Source organism: Oryzias melastigma, linkage group LG15 (assembly GCF_002922805.2).
Source record: "Oryzias melastigma strain HK-1 linkage group LG15, ASM292280v2, whole genome shotgun sequence".
Classification (NCBI taxonomy): Eukaryota; Metazoa; Chordata; class Actinopteri; order Beloniformes; family Adrianichthyidae; genus Oryzias; species Oryzias melastigma.
In genome coordinates, this window is record NC_050526.1 from 23257954 (window position 1) to 23272091 (window position 14138).

General features: G+C 36.6%; 2 protein-coding genes across 3 annotated transcripts; both read left to right on the forward strand.

Moving 5' to 3' along the window:
• Window positions 1–2229: 2229 nt before the first annotated feature.
• On the forward strand, window positions 2230–8843 carry LOC112162020 (peroxisomal N(1)-acetyl-spermine/spermidine oxidase). Of its 2 annotated transcripts, none has more exons than XM_024297638.2 (10): window positions 2230–2467; window positions 5053–5229; window positions 5312–5439; window positions 5552–5739; window positions 6582–6763; window positions 7457–7626; window positions 7758–7843; window positions 7910–8022; window positions 8212–8366; window positions 8443–8843. In XM_024297638.2, exons 1-10 carry the CDS (start codon window positions 2314–2316, stop codon window positions 8557–8559), a joined length of 1470 nt encoding a protein of 489 aa, XP_024153406.1. In that variant the 5' UTR covers window positions 2230–2313; the 3' UTR covers window positions 8560–8843. The 2 variants fall into 2 exon arrangements, with proteins under 2 accessions (XP_024153406.1, XP_024153405.1); XM_024297637.2 differs by lacking the exon at window positions 2230–2467 and adding an exon at window positions 4694–4894.
• Window positions 8844–9390: 547 nt separating this feature from the next.
• On the forward strand, window positions 9391–13626 carry LOC112162019 (peroxisomal N(1)-acetyl-spermine/spermidine oxidase). The gene is made up of 10 exons (XM_024297636.2): window positions 9391–9625; window positions 11367–11543; window positions 11628–11758; window positions 11885–12072; window positions 12166–12347; window positions 12440–12609; window positions 12759–12844; window positions 12929–13041; window positions 13124–13278; window positions 13362–13626. The coding sequence occupies exons 1-10, from the start codon at window positions 9475–9477 to the stop codon at window positions 13512–13514; spliced, it is 1506 nt and encodes a 501-aa protein (XP_024153404.1). The 5' UTR covers window positions 9391–9474; the 3' UTR covers window positions 13515–13626.
• The last annotated feature ends 512 nt before the right edge of the window (window positions 13627–14138 follow it).

A 14138-nucleotide genomic window follows, 5' to 3' on the forward strand; every position in this document is an offset into this window, starting at 1 on the left:
GCAAGTCATCGAATGGATCAACCAAGCATGGGCTTCAGTGACAACCGAGACCATCCTGACTGGATTCAGAAAGGCTGAAATAATTGGAACTGGAGTGGATTCCGAAACTGAAGACAGCCGCTAAGAAGTGGAACCTCCGCTTCGTCTTCCTCTAGCTGAGTTATTTAGAAGTGACACCAAGGACGAAGAATTTAACGGATTTAGTGATATGGAGTGAGATTGCGTGCAGTTAATTACAGTAAAGGTAGAAAATTGATGAGTTCTTGAGGCTATAGTTAAATAAAACTGTTATGTTATATAAATGCTACACCTTTTCGTTTTTTTCTTGATGCTAATATGTGAATATGTGTTGACACATATTCAGCCTGTTCTCTTTTCACTTATGAATGTTATAACGTCCCTTCCAGGACGATGTAATGTCGTTTTTTTCATCCAATTTGTAAAATAAATAACTTGGAAAAAAATGCGACTTATACTCCAGTGCGACTTATGTATGGTTTTTTCTTCTTCATTATGCATTTTTTGGCCCCTGTGACTTATACTCCGGTGCGACTTATAGTCCGAAAAATACAGTAATAACATACATCCTAATAATCCCTGAAAACAATTCCAAGGGTTATTTGTATCGGGCAGCAGTGGATGCAGTTCATTTTCCTTAGACAGCTGTAGAAGTTTTGCTTGTCAGCTGTTTCTTGAACCCATAAATATTCTGGTTTATTTTTTTCAAGATTCTGCAAAAAGAAAAGAAAAACAGATGATTTAGTTTCTGTGATTCATTTTTATAACCAACGTGTGCGTAATTCCACGACCGATGAGAGATAGAAAATGCTTTTATTCTTACCATTTATTTACTCCATAATTTTACAAATAGTTGTCTAACAACAAAATCAGTGGGTTGATAAAACAAAAAAAGAAGTGATTCAACCACTGCGAGTGAACTCTTTTGGTGTTTAAATTGTTGGAGATTGTGGTAAAGCTCTGGTCCCACCCCTAAAAAAGTTTCACACGTGAGTGCATACACAAATATCATTTACAAACACACACCTTCCTATGGGAACGTGCGGGAAACGTGGTTCCTCAAAAGAACAATGTTCAGTTTTGCTTACTCCAGCAAAGGAAATAATAAAAAATCATCAGAGCTGAGGCTGAGTGTGGGTGTGAGACCCATCATACAATACGGGTATCCTGAGAAAGAAGGCTGACGGATTTTTCCCACAGTTTCACAAATGTAGGTTTAACCTTGGCAAAGAAGATTGACCCACAATCATGTTTACTGTGGCAAATTTTTAATGTATTATTCTTAGCGCTTGCTTCCATTTAAGTCCATCATTTTTTATATTTTGTACTCAAGGATCCAGGCTGTATTGGTAGTTTTTAAAGCAGTGTATGTCTTTCTGACTTTCAGAAATTTTGCTAATATTTATTTGCTCAGACAACATACTCACAAACAAAAGCTGTATTCATTAATACAAAAAATGCATAAACTTGCTGCAAATCAATCATAAAACATTTTACAAGTTGTCCAACCTTGCTTTAAGATATAAGTAGAATATAATTTTAACCATAAGGACACAGTTTCTGGGAGTAGTTCATTTGAAATACGCCTCTGAGTTGTGGGCAAGTCTGTTGGCACGGAAGTAAGCTTCCACTGATATCCCATCATCCCCTTGTTTACAGTCTCTCCTGTTAGCTTACAGCCCCTTACAACCCCAACCTAACATTACAGGTGCAACAAAAATGGTGAGTAATATCAGAGCTATCCAGTCGAACAGTTGAGAGCCAGATGCCAGCTTGGACGAGGACAACAAAGACACAACTCAACTGAGAGCTTTTTCCAACAGCATTTTTCTTCTGTTCTTGATACCTCCCGATTTGAATAATTAAATATTCAGTAATAAGGTTTTAATCTAGAATTATTTTATTTATGTCTCCCATTATGAGAAAAAATGCTACAAGAGCCCATTAAGAACACCAAAGAAAGGATTTCCATTGGAGTGGATCTTAAAAGATGCATTCAGAACAATTCTGAAGAAAGTTTTCAAAAGTTATTCTAGTCATTAAGTTCAGTCTAATTTTAGGATTTCTAAAGACCAATAAAAGATGCAATAAAATAAAATTATTGGGTGTTAAATGTAGCATTTTTAGAATGAACAATAATACATTAAGGACCGCTTTGAAAGTGGGGCTTTATTTTGAAATTCTTGACCGGAAATTCCTCATGTTGGTATTTAAACAAACTTAGGAGGAAGTGTGGGGAAACTCAGGTCAGCCTTACTGTCAGGTGTGCAGGACAATCTCTGGCGTGAAGAAGCGATGGCAGAGGGCGAGGATGCAAAGGTCGTGATCGTAGGATGCGGGATCGCCGGGATAGCAGCCGCACGCAGGCTCATAGATGCGGGATATGAGCAGGTGAGAATCTTGGAAGCCACCGGAAGAGCCGGAGGACGAATCAAAACAAACAAACTCGGTGAGTAAAGTGATGCTTTACAACCCAGAATAGTGGATGGATGTCCACGAATTCCTATCATCATTTGTGGTTGGTTGTTAAATTTTTATGTTACAGCAATAAAACCACACACGATATGAAAAAAACAGAAACTCATTTGATCATTTTTTGAGTTTATATATTTTTTCACTTTTTATTTTGCAACCATCCCCCTTTTTATCCTAACTTCTCTGCTGCTAATTACATGGATCTTTAGTATTTATTCAATCAAAAAGTGATGTCACCTGATAGGTTTGATGAGTGATGAATGATGCAAGAGTACTGAAAACAAGCAGCGGTAAAAAGATCTCAAAGATAAGGGTAAAAAACTGTTGATCTACTAGATTACCATTACACTTATGTCTGCACATTGCACTTACCTTATAATTGATACTTTTAGTTGGTGACTTTTTGTATTTTTTATTTGATAAAGAACTTAATTCAAACAAAAAAGATGAGAGAAAAATATTTGAATAAAAAAGTAACAAATTAAAGCAAGAAAATACAGATCAAAGATAAACAAGAGAAAAATAAAACAAAACCCTAACACAAAAATACACGAAAGAAAATAATAGGGGGAAAAAAATCCTCTTAGACGTAAATATTGAACTTGAAACCCATTTTATTCTTACTACTAAGAAAGTATATAAAGTAGTACCCTATATTTAATTACAACAAAAATGGCATTTATTTATCAAACATGTGTAGTTTGGTGTATATATTCGCTTAAATTGACTTCTGATATCTGCTTGTTATTTATTTATTTTTTAAAGAAAAGGCAGTTCCATCACACTAGGTTTCCCAACCATAATCCTCGAAAGCACCAGCCCTGTGTGTTTTAGCGGTCCTACTTCATTGTTGATTACCTGGAATTCCAGGTATTTCCAGATTCTGATTGACATAACACACCTGTGAACAGGGCAGGGCCAACCTCAGAACAAGCAGGGGAGTAGGTCCGGAGGATTAGGGTTGGGCATCCCTGGCTTAATCCAAACCATTGTTAGATACTGTGAGATTATTTCCAAAGATTAAAGGTTAAAATACTCATTTATCTTTTTTTTCTAAGAAGAAAAAAGTATTTAACCATTTTGTGTGTTGATTTGTCATATACTGTTTTAAGTTTTATTATTTATCCATCCAAACGTACAAGTAGCCATAAATGTACATCCATTTATGTAAGTATTCTTATTTAAAAAACAGTTTCATAATGTTTGCTTAAGGTGTGTTAAAATGCTATTTTAATTTTCATCTATTTTTTATGCATTATTCTTGCTGATATCGCAGTTTGGAGAGAATCACACATGGAACGAAAATAATAGTTTTCCGGGTAATTTTTTGTAAACAAAACAAAACAAACAAAAAAAGAAGAGAGTATCTCTATGCTTTTTAACAAGTACCCTAGTCAAAATAGTTAAAAAATATGCAACTAAATAACATAAAATTTGTGAATAGAGTTGATTTATCTAAAATAAATAAAAATGAAATTTCACCAAAAAAATCACTGTTGTAACTTTCCATCTATATACTTATCTGTAATGTGTTTTATTCAGCAAATTTTACCACAAGGACATCTTATAAAAATCATTTTTAATGCGTTCCTGAGAGTATTTTACCATGATTGGAATATTATGAAAATCTAGTGTCCATCTGAAGACAAGAACAAAGACAAGACCCACAAAGAAGGGGGAGTGCTGTATTTTTGTAAAACTTAGTATCATACAGTACTTCAAAGATACTGCCCTCTTGTGGTCACAGTTTTTTTTTTTTTTTAGAAGGCAGAGGAAGGAAAAAAATGCACTTAAGGCCAATAACAATAGAAGTATCTATGCAGTAGAAGTAAGTTTAAGTGTGTCAAATAAATTCAGGCAGTTTTTCAGACAAAAACATCTAATACTGTACATGGGTAAAGTTTGGAGTCTTTTTGTCCAGTCTAAATGAAAAGTAACTTCTTAGAAAACCGCTTATGCCTTATTTCAAAATCAAATGTAAATTTGAAAGGGAAATTTTTTAGCAATCTTTAAATCAACTTCTGATCAAGAAAACATTGGGTTCACTGTGATAAGAAAAGATGGGCAGATTCTACAACTCATACCTGAAAACCCAGTTACTGGAGAGCAGAAGACTGTGTGCTCTCTTTATAGGTCATAAAAGTTGTGAACTTTAAACAGCACCTTTGAGATAAATAGATGAACAATGCAAAGAAAGGTTTTGAGAGGAAGAGTGTATAGTGTATGTATCACATGTCCCAAGAAGTCATGGCGGTCAGTGAGAAGTCAAAAACAGTGATAATAGGCTGCGGGATATCAGGTATTGCAGCAGCACAGAGACTCATTAAGGCCGGATTTCAACATGTGCGGATACTTGAAGCCACTGCAAGAGCCGGAGGACGAATTAAAACCGGCAAAATCGGTAAGCAGGGATTTGTTTGTAGCTTAAAAGTCCAATGTTTCTCACAAAATCTCCCTAAAAGTTTAGGTAGATAATAAAGAAACCACTTTAAAATGGGTAGATGTTGTGATATCCACTTTAAATTTGTGTGTTTCTTTATTTTGTTTCTCATTCTACAGGTAATAAAATAATAGAAATAGGAGCAAGCTATCTTCACGGCCCATCAAAGGAGAACCCAGTGTTTTGTCTGGCGCGTGATTATGACCTCCTGGATCCAGAGGCTCTCACTCCAGAGAACCAGGCCGCAAATGTTGATGAATATCCTCCATGGGTTGCCAACTGGTTCACCAGTTCAGGTAATTAGATAGAAATTCTTCACTTTTAATTGCATTTCCATTTTGAAAACAACTCTCTGACTTGATGAATATAATTTTTCAGGGCAAAAGGTAGATGATGACTGCATGAATCCTGCTCTGGAGTTGATTCACGAGCTTGTGGACAACACTCCAGAATCTAAAAAACACAAACAAACATGGGAAAGTGTTGGTCATTTCTTGCGGTCAGAGGTACATTTTCTTTACTGCTCCCACTATTTTTTTTATCTTAACTCATAAAATAAGAGACAAATTGTCGCAGGACATAGTGTATTTTTAAAAATACATTTTATTGTGTCTGCAGGCCCGCCGAAGGGCAGAAAAGATGTGGAAAAAGGAAGATAAAGCCACCAAGAAGCTGCTGTTTTGTGCTCTAAGTGCCTTGTTGAAGTTTGAATGTTGTGGAAGTGCGGTCCACACCATGGATGACCTCGACTTAAATGGATTTTCTACGTACGAAAGCATCCCTGGAGTGGACTGTATGTTCCCGAGGTTTGTACTTCCCCACCTCAACTCATATAAATGGAAACTTTATTAGTAGGACAGAGAACTGTCTTTAAAAAATTTTAACCTTATTATTTGTGATTAACCAATCACTTAATCAATTTTTGAAATCCAAAAAACAGAATCCATGTTTAATCTAAACATGTGATATTACCCCTCTCTAATTACATTTTTTTTAGAATAGTATTAGTATTAATATTATTTTATTGATGTAATCCTTTACCCATAATTCTTTCCTCTGACGTGTGAACTTAAGTAGAGACACTTAAATTCACCCATATAGTAACAAGAGTACCATAAAGACAAAGTCCTCTCATAAAATCCTTCCTGACAGGCTGGAAAAGCGTGTTGGATTGTCAGATGTTGGGATTGTTTGGTCAGATTTTTTCTTGTGTGTGCAGAGGATGTGTCTCCGGTGATCATAAATCAGACGTGCAACTTTTTAGGAAAAATTCCACTGATCCTGCTCTAAAGCCTACTTGGGAACAATAAAGTTTTATTTTTTTCTAACGTTACCTATAGAACAGATTTTAAAGGGACTTAATCTAACTGCTATGTTTCTCTCATCAACTTTTTTATTTTGTAAATGTGTTTTTTTTTATATATTTTCTTGAGTTTTAATGTTGTCTAAGTTTTATGTCTCCCAAACACGTTGAATTCCCTCAGTGTCTAAAAAGTTCTTGACGAATTAACCTTAATCTTACATTAACCCCAGAGTAATGTTCGACTTTCCTACACCTTGCAAATGTGAAGTTCCCCCCAACTGTAGAATAGTTTATGACCTGATCTGCGAGCCGTTCCCAGTCACTTGTCTGTGGATCTATGTGCAGTGGCTTTGAAGGCCTCATCAGCAGCCTGATGTCGGAGCTCCCCCCTGGCTTAGTGTCCTACAACCATCCTGTCCAGAGTATCTGTTGGAACAACTCTGAGGCTGGAGCTCACCCTGTGACAGTGGAGTGTGCCAATGGAGAGAAGATCCCTGCTGATCACGTTATCGTTACAGTTCCTCTAGGTGAGGGGCAGCTCATACATTGCTTGCTTCAATAAATGAAACCAAGAATCAATTTATGGATTTATTTATTCTCGGTGGATTTCTATCATTGAGCATTGTTAAAGACCCATTAATTTTGATACACAAAATTTTAATATACAAAAAAATGAAATAAAGTTAAACTGAATTTTGCAAATATATATATAAATATGCATTCTTTTGTCAAACTTGATAAACCTATTGTGTTTTCTAGGACAGAGTTTCGGCAGAGCTGCAATAGTTCATTAAAAATTCACCTCTGAGTTGTGGGCGTACCGTTGACACGGAGCAACCCCGCCCCCAATTATCCTCCCCATTGCTGAGTGTGCAACAAAAATAGCAAGCAATATTGGAACTATTCTGCTGTAATTTGTGCATCTTATTTCATAACTACAAAAACTACTACTAAAAACGAACTTTTTTAAACTGTATTTTTTTCGTTTGCTCCTAATAAAGAAAACCTCAGAAAGGCAATTTTTTCTCCCATCAGAAAAATGCCATAAGAATGTGCTAAAAACACCAAAAACACAATTTTTATTGGAATTTGTCTTTTAAAAAATTTAGAAAACAGTACTATGACAATGGCAAGAAAGAATCTTCAGTGAGAAAAATACTTTTTAATGATTTACCAAAAATATTCTCTCTGAAGTAGTTAAGTCTTTGACTTTCTTTCAGGATACCTGAAGAAGCACCACTCCACCCTGTTCTCTCCACCTCTTCCAAAGCAGAAGCTGCGCTCCATCGAAAAACTGGGATTTGGAACATGCAACAAAATATACGTTGAGTTTGAGAAGCCGTGGTGGGACGCTGACTGTGACATCATCTACCTGGTGTGGGAAGATGAGGTCTCTGATGCTGCTATAAGAAGTTTTATTTAGTAAAAAACCTGAACACATTGATTGCTTTAATACATGAAATGACATCTACAGATCTTTTATTATGTTTTTTTTTTTTAATTTGTTTTGTTTTACTTCAGGAGGATATTTCCGACCACGTGTCTGATATAAGCAAGCTTTGGACACGTAAAATCCCATCCTTCACGGTGATCAAACCCCCTGAAAGGTCAGATTCACACAATTCATCTGAATTATCAATCTGAGCGCTTTAACTGGGTTTTACATTTCACAGCGGCAGCCATGTTCTCTGCGGCTGGATTTCTGGGCATGAGGCCGAACACATGGAGACGCTTCCAGAGGAGGAGGTTAGGCATTCTATGACGGAGCTCATCCGTACTTTCACAGGTAAGACTCACACGTAAGCAAAATGAGGGAGAAAAATACTATTTTATGCAACCTTAAGGATTAAAACACGATCGGACCACCGATGGTGGTACTAGATTATCTAATCAAAACTACCTACAAAACTAAACTAAAAACTATAATAATTGTAAATATCCTAAAGTACTTTTTGCTTATGGTTTTGTCCTTTAGGGGACTCCACCATCAGACCAAAGAGAATTCAGTTTAGCCGTTGGTTCCATGATCCCTGGACATTTGGATCCTACAGTCACCCAGCACTGTCCTGCTCTGCACAGGACATCAAGAACTTGATGGAGCCCCTACCCACCAAAGGAGGGCAGTCACAGGTGGATACCTTACATTTGAACATCCTGCACAAATATGTTACACCATGAAATTTTGAATCATTTGCGTATGCTTCAGCTCCTGCAGGTGTTGTTTGCTGGAGAGGCGACCCATCCCTGTTATTACTCCACCGTTCACGGAGCTCTGCTCTCTGGGTGGAGAGAGGCGGACAGACTCATCTCCCACCAGTTTTAAGCTCCACTTTGAAACCATGATGTTCTAAATTTTCTCAATACAGTGTATTTCAATCTTTTTCAATCATGGGAATAATAAGATTTTTAAAAACAGTAAAACCTTAATGTCTATTACCATGAAAATTTGAGTTAATTTTAAACTTATTTTGAAAGAGAATTTCTAGTGATCATATAGATTTATTTGATTACTTAGAATAAAAAATAAATGAATAACCAGGGGCTTTCTTTATATTTTGTCATTACATCTTGCTGCTATTGAATCAATAAAAACTGTTCTGTATCTTAGTCTTTCTTGTGGCTTTGTGAGTTAAATTCAAAAGAAAACACTGTGTTTACTCTACTATATTAACTTTAATTTTAAAAAAATTAATGTTTATTCTTTTAAGTGGTTGGTATTCTTATTTTGTTTTTTATTGCCAGAAATAGGCATGGGCAAGGGGGCTCCTCAAATGTCGTGACTGCCCTCCCAAATCCAAAATTAACTAAATAAATAAAAATTACAAAACGCACACACAAAATAGCAACAAAAAAGGCAAAAAATATAAATAAATCAAAGAAAAAATGTAATTATTTACAGACAGACAAAAAGAAATCAAAGACAAATGCTGACTCTTGCTTGCCCCAAGCCCAGTTAAGTGTGTTGCTCATTAAATTAAAAAGACATATCAAATAGGTTAAAGGAGATCATAAATATATGGATAGAAAAATCCTTTTTAAGCATTTTAGGGGCTATTCTACCCACACCCCACAGTGGGGCTGTCTGAATCCGGGCCTGGCTGTCAGAATAAACACTTGAACCTCAAGCCGACATTTAAGTGGGGGTTTTATTTTGAAACTCCAAACCGGAAATCTTTTTTCTTCCGCTTCGAGGGGATGTTGAGCAGAGTTCATTGCCAAGTATGTGTTTGTGAGTCAGATGATGGCGAAGAACGCTAAAATCGTGATTGTAGGCTGTGGTATATCCGGGGTAGCAGCGGCACATAGACTTATTAAAGCTGGATATCAACATGTGAGGATTCTCGAAGCTACTGGAAGAGCCGGGGGAAGAATCAAAACAGGAAGACTGGGTAAGCTAGCTGCTACTTCATAACTTTATGCTAGCACAAACGTTTTTAGACAGGAAAGAATATGCACTATAATGGTTTGGACGAATCATCGCAGCAGAACTAGAGCATGAGCTGTGGAGTTGGATAACATATATATAATATATCACATACAAAGTTATAAATGACACACTTAAGTGTGTTAAGTGTGTCATTTATAACTTATGTGATATATTATATATATATGTTATCCAACTCCACAGCTCATGCTCTAGTTCTGCTGCGATGATTCGTCCAAACCATTGACTGTATAAGAAAGAACAGTCAATTTTACAGTCAATGGTCCAAACCTGCAGAAGCGCAGCTTCCGTTAAGGCAAAAGTAAAGGATGAATCTGTTCTACAATTTAAATATGGTCTTTCTTGAATGATACTGCACATAAACTTTTCAACCTAACTTATATTTCATATATATTTTATATTTTAAATGCAACACTTCATTTCTTAAACTGATCTGTAAAACCATTTGAAGAAAATCACAAGGTTGATCTTTAAAATAATATATCGGTTTTAAAGAAGGTCTTGATTTTTCTGCAAAATATTGAATTCGTAAAAGAGATTCCTATTTTTGTTTTTTAAAGGTCAATTTTTAAATTGGATGTTGTAAAAAAAATCTTATTGGCTTTAAATAGTTCAAATGATTCTCTAAATTATGTAACTATGGTAGTTTTACCTAAACACAAATATAGATAATGCTTTTAAGCTGTTTCTAATTTGTTTACACTTTTTGAGGAACTAATTAGGACTAAAAAAAAACAGGTCTTCTGTTAAGGTCCACAAATATGACATAAAAAGATCAGAAATCTTTTGTCGTCTGTATAATAACTTTCTTTTATCACCTTTGCCTTCCTAGATATGAGATCAAAAGTGTAGATCCTCTTATCTTTATTATTTATGCAAAAACAGATATGTTGTCAAGAACGAACACTCACAAGTACAAGTAGAAAGCCAAGAGAAACTCTGACTTTACACTCTACGAAAATACTACAGAATTTCCAAAGCAGTTATTTGAAATGTCAAAAAGTTCCCTGTTCTACCTCAGTATTGTTTATCTTTAATTAATCAAAACAAACATTCTTCCGAGATATTCAGTTCTTATCTGTAATTCTTTTCATGTCTTTTTCCAAGAATCTTTATGGAAAAATCAAACCAATGAACCTTCCTGGAAGTGTTCCTGTATGTTTTCTTCCAGGAACCATAAACATTGAAGTTGTTAAAGCCTCGAATATGTACGTTTCCATATCCACAAATATGTAGGATTACTGATAAGCCAATGCAAAGTGTCATAATCGTGTCTGACGAAATGTTTTTGTGAGAGTCAGACCACATTTCAGACAGTCATTCACTAAAAATGCAGAACTGTTTTAGATTTTTCTGTATATCCCTGCAAATCTTTAAGTTCAAACATGGACATTTTCAGGAAGAAGAGAGTTTTTGTCTCCATTTGAGATTGTTTTCTCCTTTATCCAGCAGATATGGTACTGCCAAAAATATATTAATTGCACTTTCTAAAAAAAAAAAAAAATGTTCTTTTTAATGCTATTCTACTACTTCAGAAGAACAAAGTCCTATATCCAGTGTCTGTATGATCCTGTTAGGCCAGAGAACTTTTATAGATTAAACAGTGATATTGCATTGCTTAGTGGATTGTTGCACTTTAGTGACATCTTTAAAGACATATTCTGTTTTTACCTCCCATTTCTCAGGTGATAATGTCGTTGAGATCGGAGCAAACTGGATTCATGGACCGTCCGAGGAAAACCCAGTGTTCTGTCTGGCCCGACAGTACGGCCTTCTGGATCCAGAAGCGCTCACCTCCGAGAACCAGTCCGTAGACATTGGAGGACATCCGCTCTGGGTTCCCAATGTCTTCGTCAGTTCAGGTTTTAAAGCAGTTCTGTAAAAGAGTAAAATATCCTTTTATTTTTGAGAAAGCTAAACATTAAACTGATGTTTTATTGCTGTAGGCCGGAAGCTGAATCCAGAAGACGTGTCTCCGGCTCTGGAAATATTTGCAGATTTGCTAAATGAAGGCTCTGAATTTCAGAACCAAAAGGGAGAGCCGTTTGCCAGTGTGGGAGAGTTCATACGATCAGAGGTACAAACCACAACAAACTAACACTGTTAAACTGACCTGAGAAGAGCTGGAAGCCTCAGCGTTTGGTCAGAACATGGCAGATGCTTTAATGTCTCAAGGGCTTGTTCTGCATCTTGCTGTCTGGAGGTGAAGAAGCGAACTGCAGAGAACTGGAAGGATGTGGATCCAGCTGTCAGATCTCTGCGACTGTGTGCCATCAGCAACATGTTGAAGGTGGAGTGCTGCGTTAATGGAACCCACAGCATGGATGACGTGGGTCTGGGAGCCTTTGGGCAGTATAAGACTCTTCCTGGACTGGACTGTACATTCCCAGGGTTTGTATTAGCCCACTGTTCACAGATAAATGGTGTTTGAAGGAAGTGATGTTTATCTATGGTGACTGAAGGTTGTTTTTCCTTCTCTTGCAGTGGTTTTGAAGGACTCGTCAAAAAGCTGATGTCAGAACTCCCTGATGATGTGGTGACGTATAATCGTCCTGTGCGGTGTGTCCACTGGAACGACACAGAGCGCGGAGAAAACCAGGTCGCTGTTGAGTGTCGTGATGGAGAAAAGATGCTCGCTGATCACGTTATTGTCACTGTCCCTCTAGGTAATTTCAAAATATATCTAAACAAATCAAATAATAGTCAAATTGTTTATCTTTTCTAAAAATGTTCTCCAATTTGAACATATTTTGGTCAGGATATTTGAAAAAGGAGTGTTCCAGTCTTTTCCAACCACCCCTCCCTCTGCACAAGCTGCACTCCATCCAGAGGCTTGGGTTTGGAACGAACAACAAAATATTTGTGGAGTTTGATGAGCCGTGGTGGGATGCTGACTGCGAGGTCATCTATCTGCTGTGGGAAGACGAGGTCAGATAAACAGTTGGCGTGAACACGCACGCTGTTCTCACTGAATACTAATGTTTAGTGGTGTCTTAATCTCTGCAAGTGTTTGACATTTATGTCCAAATATGAAGCAGAGTAACCCTGAGTGGTTCGTGTTGTGTCTTGTGAATCAGGAAGCCGTGATGGATCAAGTCTCAGATGTGCAGAAGTCCTGGATAAAGAAACTGTTTGGGTTCACTGTTCTGAAACCCACTGAAAGGTCAAAGCAGTGTTCGTGCTCCCCCGGGGTTTTTTTATTTGATGGTGCCTAAGACTGATGAGATGTTTGCTCTTTCACCTGCAGGTACGGCCATGTTTTGTGTGGCTGGATTGCAGGACACGAGTCGGAACACATGGAAACACTGTCGGAGCAGGAGGTTGCTGATGCCGTCACACAGCTGATCCGCAGGTTTACAGGTGAGAAAACCTCAAACTCTTTCACCAAAATGTTTTTTTTTTTTTTTCTCGATGTTTACTAGAATTTTCTTCCTGTTTTCAGGGAATCCTGTCATCACTCCACGGAGAGTTCTGCGTTCTCAATGGTTTTCCGACCCCTGGACCTGTGGATCTTACAGCTACCTCAGAAAAGGCTGCTCTGAGCAGGACCTGGACAACATGATGGAGCCACTCCCACCAAGAGGATCAAAATCCCAAGTAACTTCATCCTTGCAGCAAAACAACAGTGTACAAGCATCAGATTTTTGACAAACGTTTGATTTCCTCTCTAACTCTTTCAGCCGCTGCAGGTTTTGTTTGCTGGAGAGGCGACTCATCCATGTTTCTTCTCTACCGTCCATGGAGCTCTTCTGACGGGAAGAAGAGAAGCTGATAGACTCATCTCCCACTACTCCTCCACTAGTCCATTGGAAGTTCCCAAGTCCAAGCTTTGAAGAAATGACCTTCTAACATATGACCATAACATGTAATCACATTTTCTTTGGATTTATCTAAGATCAATATCACAAATAAACTACACAATAAAATACACAATCTTTCAAAATAGAAGATTGTATGTTGTTGATTTCCTTTTGTGATTAGTTAAGTAATAAAAATAATGCATCACAGACTGATTTTCAAAGTAAAATGTTATGTTCTTGAGTTTATTCAGTATGTTGTTTTTAAAATACAAAAACGAATTATTTCCTATTTTTTACTGAAGTTCACCCTAACAATACCATCTGTTTAATTGTCTTTTTATTTGTATAATTTTGTAAATTCACTTTAATAACAGCAACTTCATGTAAATAAAAAAATATTGACAAAAGTTGATTTATTTTAAGTAAATTATATCTATCTTTCTTAAAGTTAAAAAAGAGTTCTGTGAACCGAAAAAAAAAAAAAAAAACAGAAATAAAGACACGAGAATCAAAACTACTTGTTTGTGCTTTTTTTGACAAATACAAAAATTGTGTGGTTTGTGAGGCATACGATTTTTAATGTTAGAAAAAAAGAGACTTCAAAACTTTGGTTGTTTAATTGACTTACGTTTATTCAAAAAAATAAAAGACAAACGG

Coding starts and splice junctions, on each gene's coding strand:
- LOC112162019 (XM_024297636.2), top strand. CDS start 9,475: ATGATGGCGAAGAACGCTAAAATCGTGATTGTAGGCTGTGGTATATCC. Junction 12,610..12,758: donor ATCTGCTGTGGGAAGACGAG/GTCAGATAAACA, acceptor CTTGTGAATCAG/GAAGCCGTGATGGATCAAGT. Junction 13,279..13,361: donor CAAGAGGATCAAAATCCCAA/GTAACTTCATCC, acceptor TAACTCTTTCAG/CCGCTGCAGGTTTTGTTTGC.
- LOC112162020 (XM_024297637.2), top strand. CDS start 4,717: ATGTATCACATGTCCCAAGAAGTCATGGCGGTCAGTGAGAAGTCAAAA. Junction 6,764..7,456: donor TATCGTTACAGTTCCTCTAG/GTGAGGGGCAGC, acceptor ACTTTCTTTCAG/GATACCTGAAGAAGCACCAC. Junction 8,023..8,211: donor GCTCATCCGTACTTTCACAG/GTAAGACTCACA, acceptor TTTGTCCTTTAG/GGGACTCCACCATCAGACCA.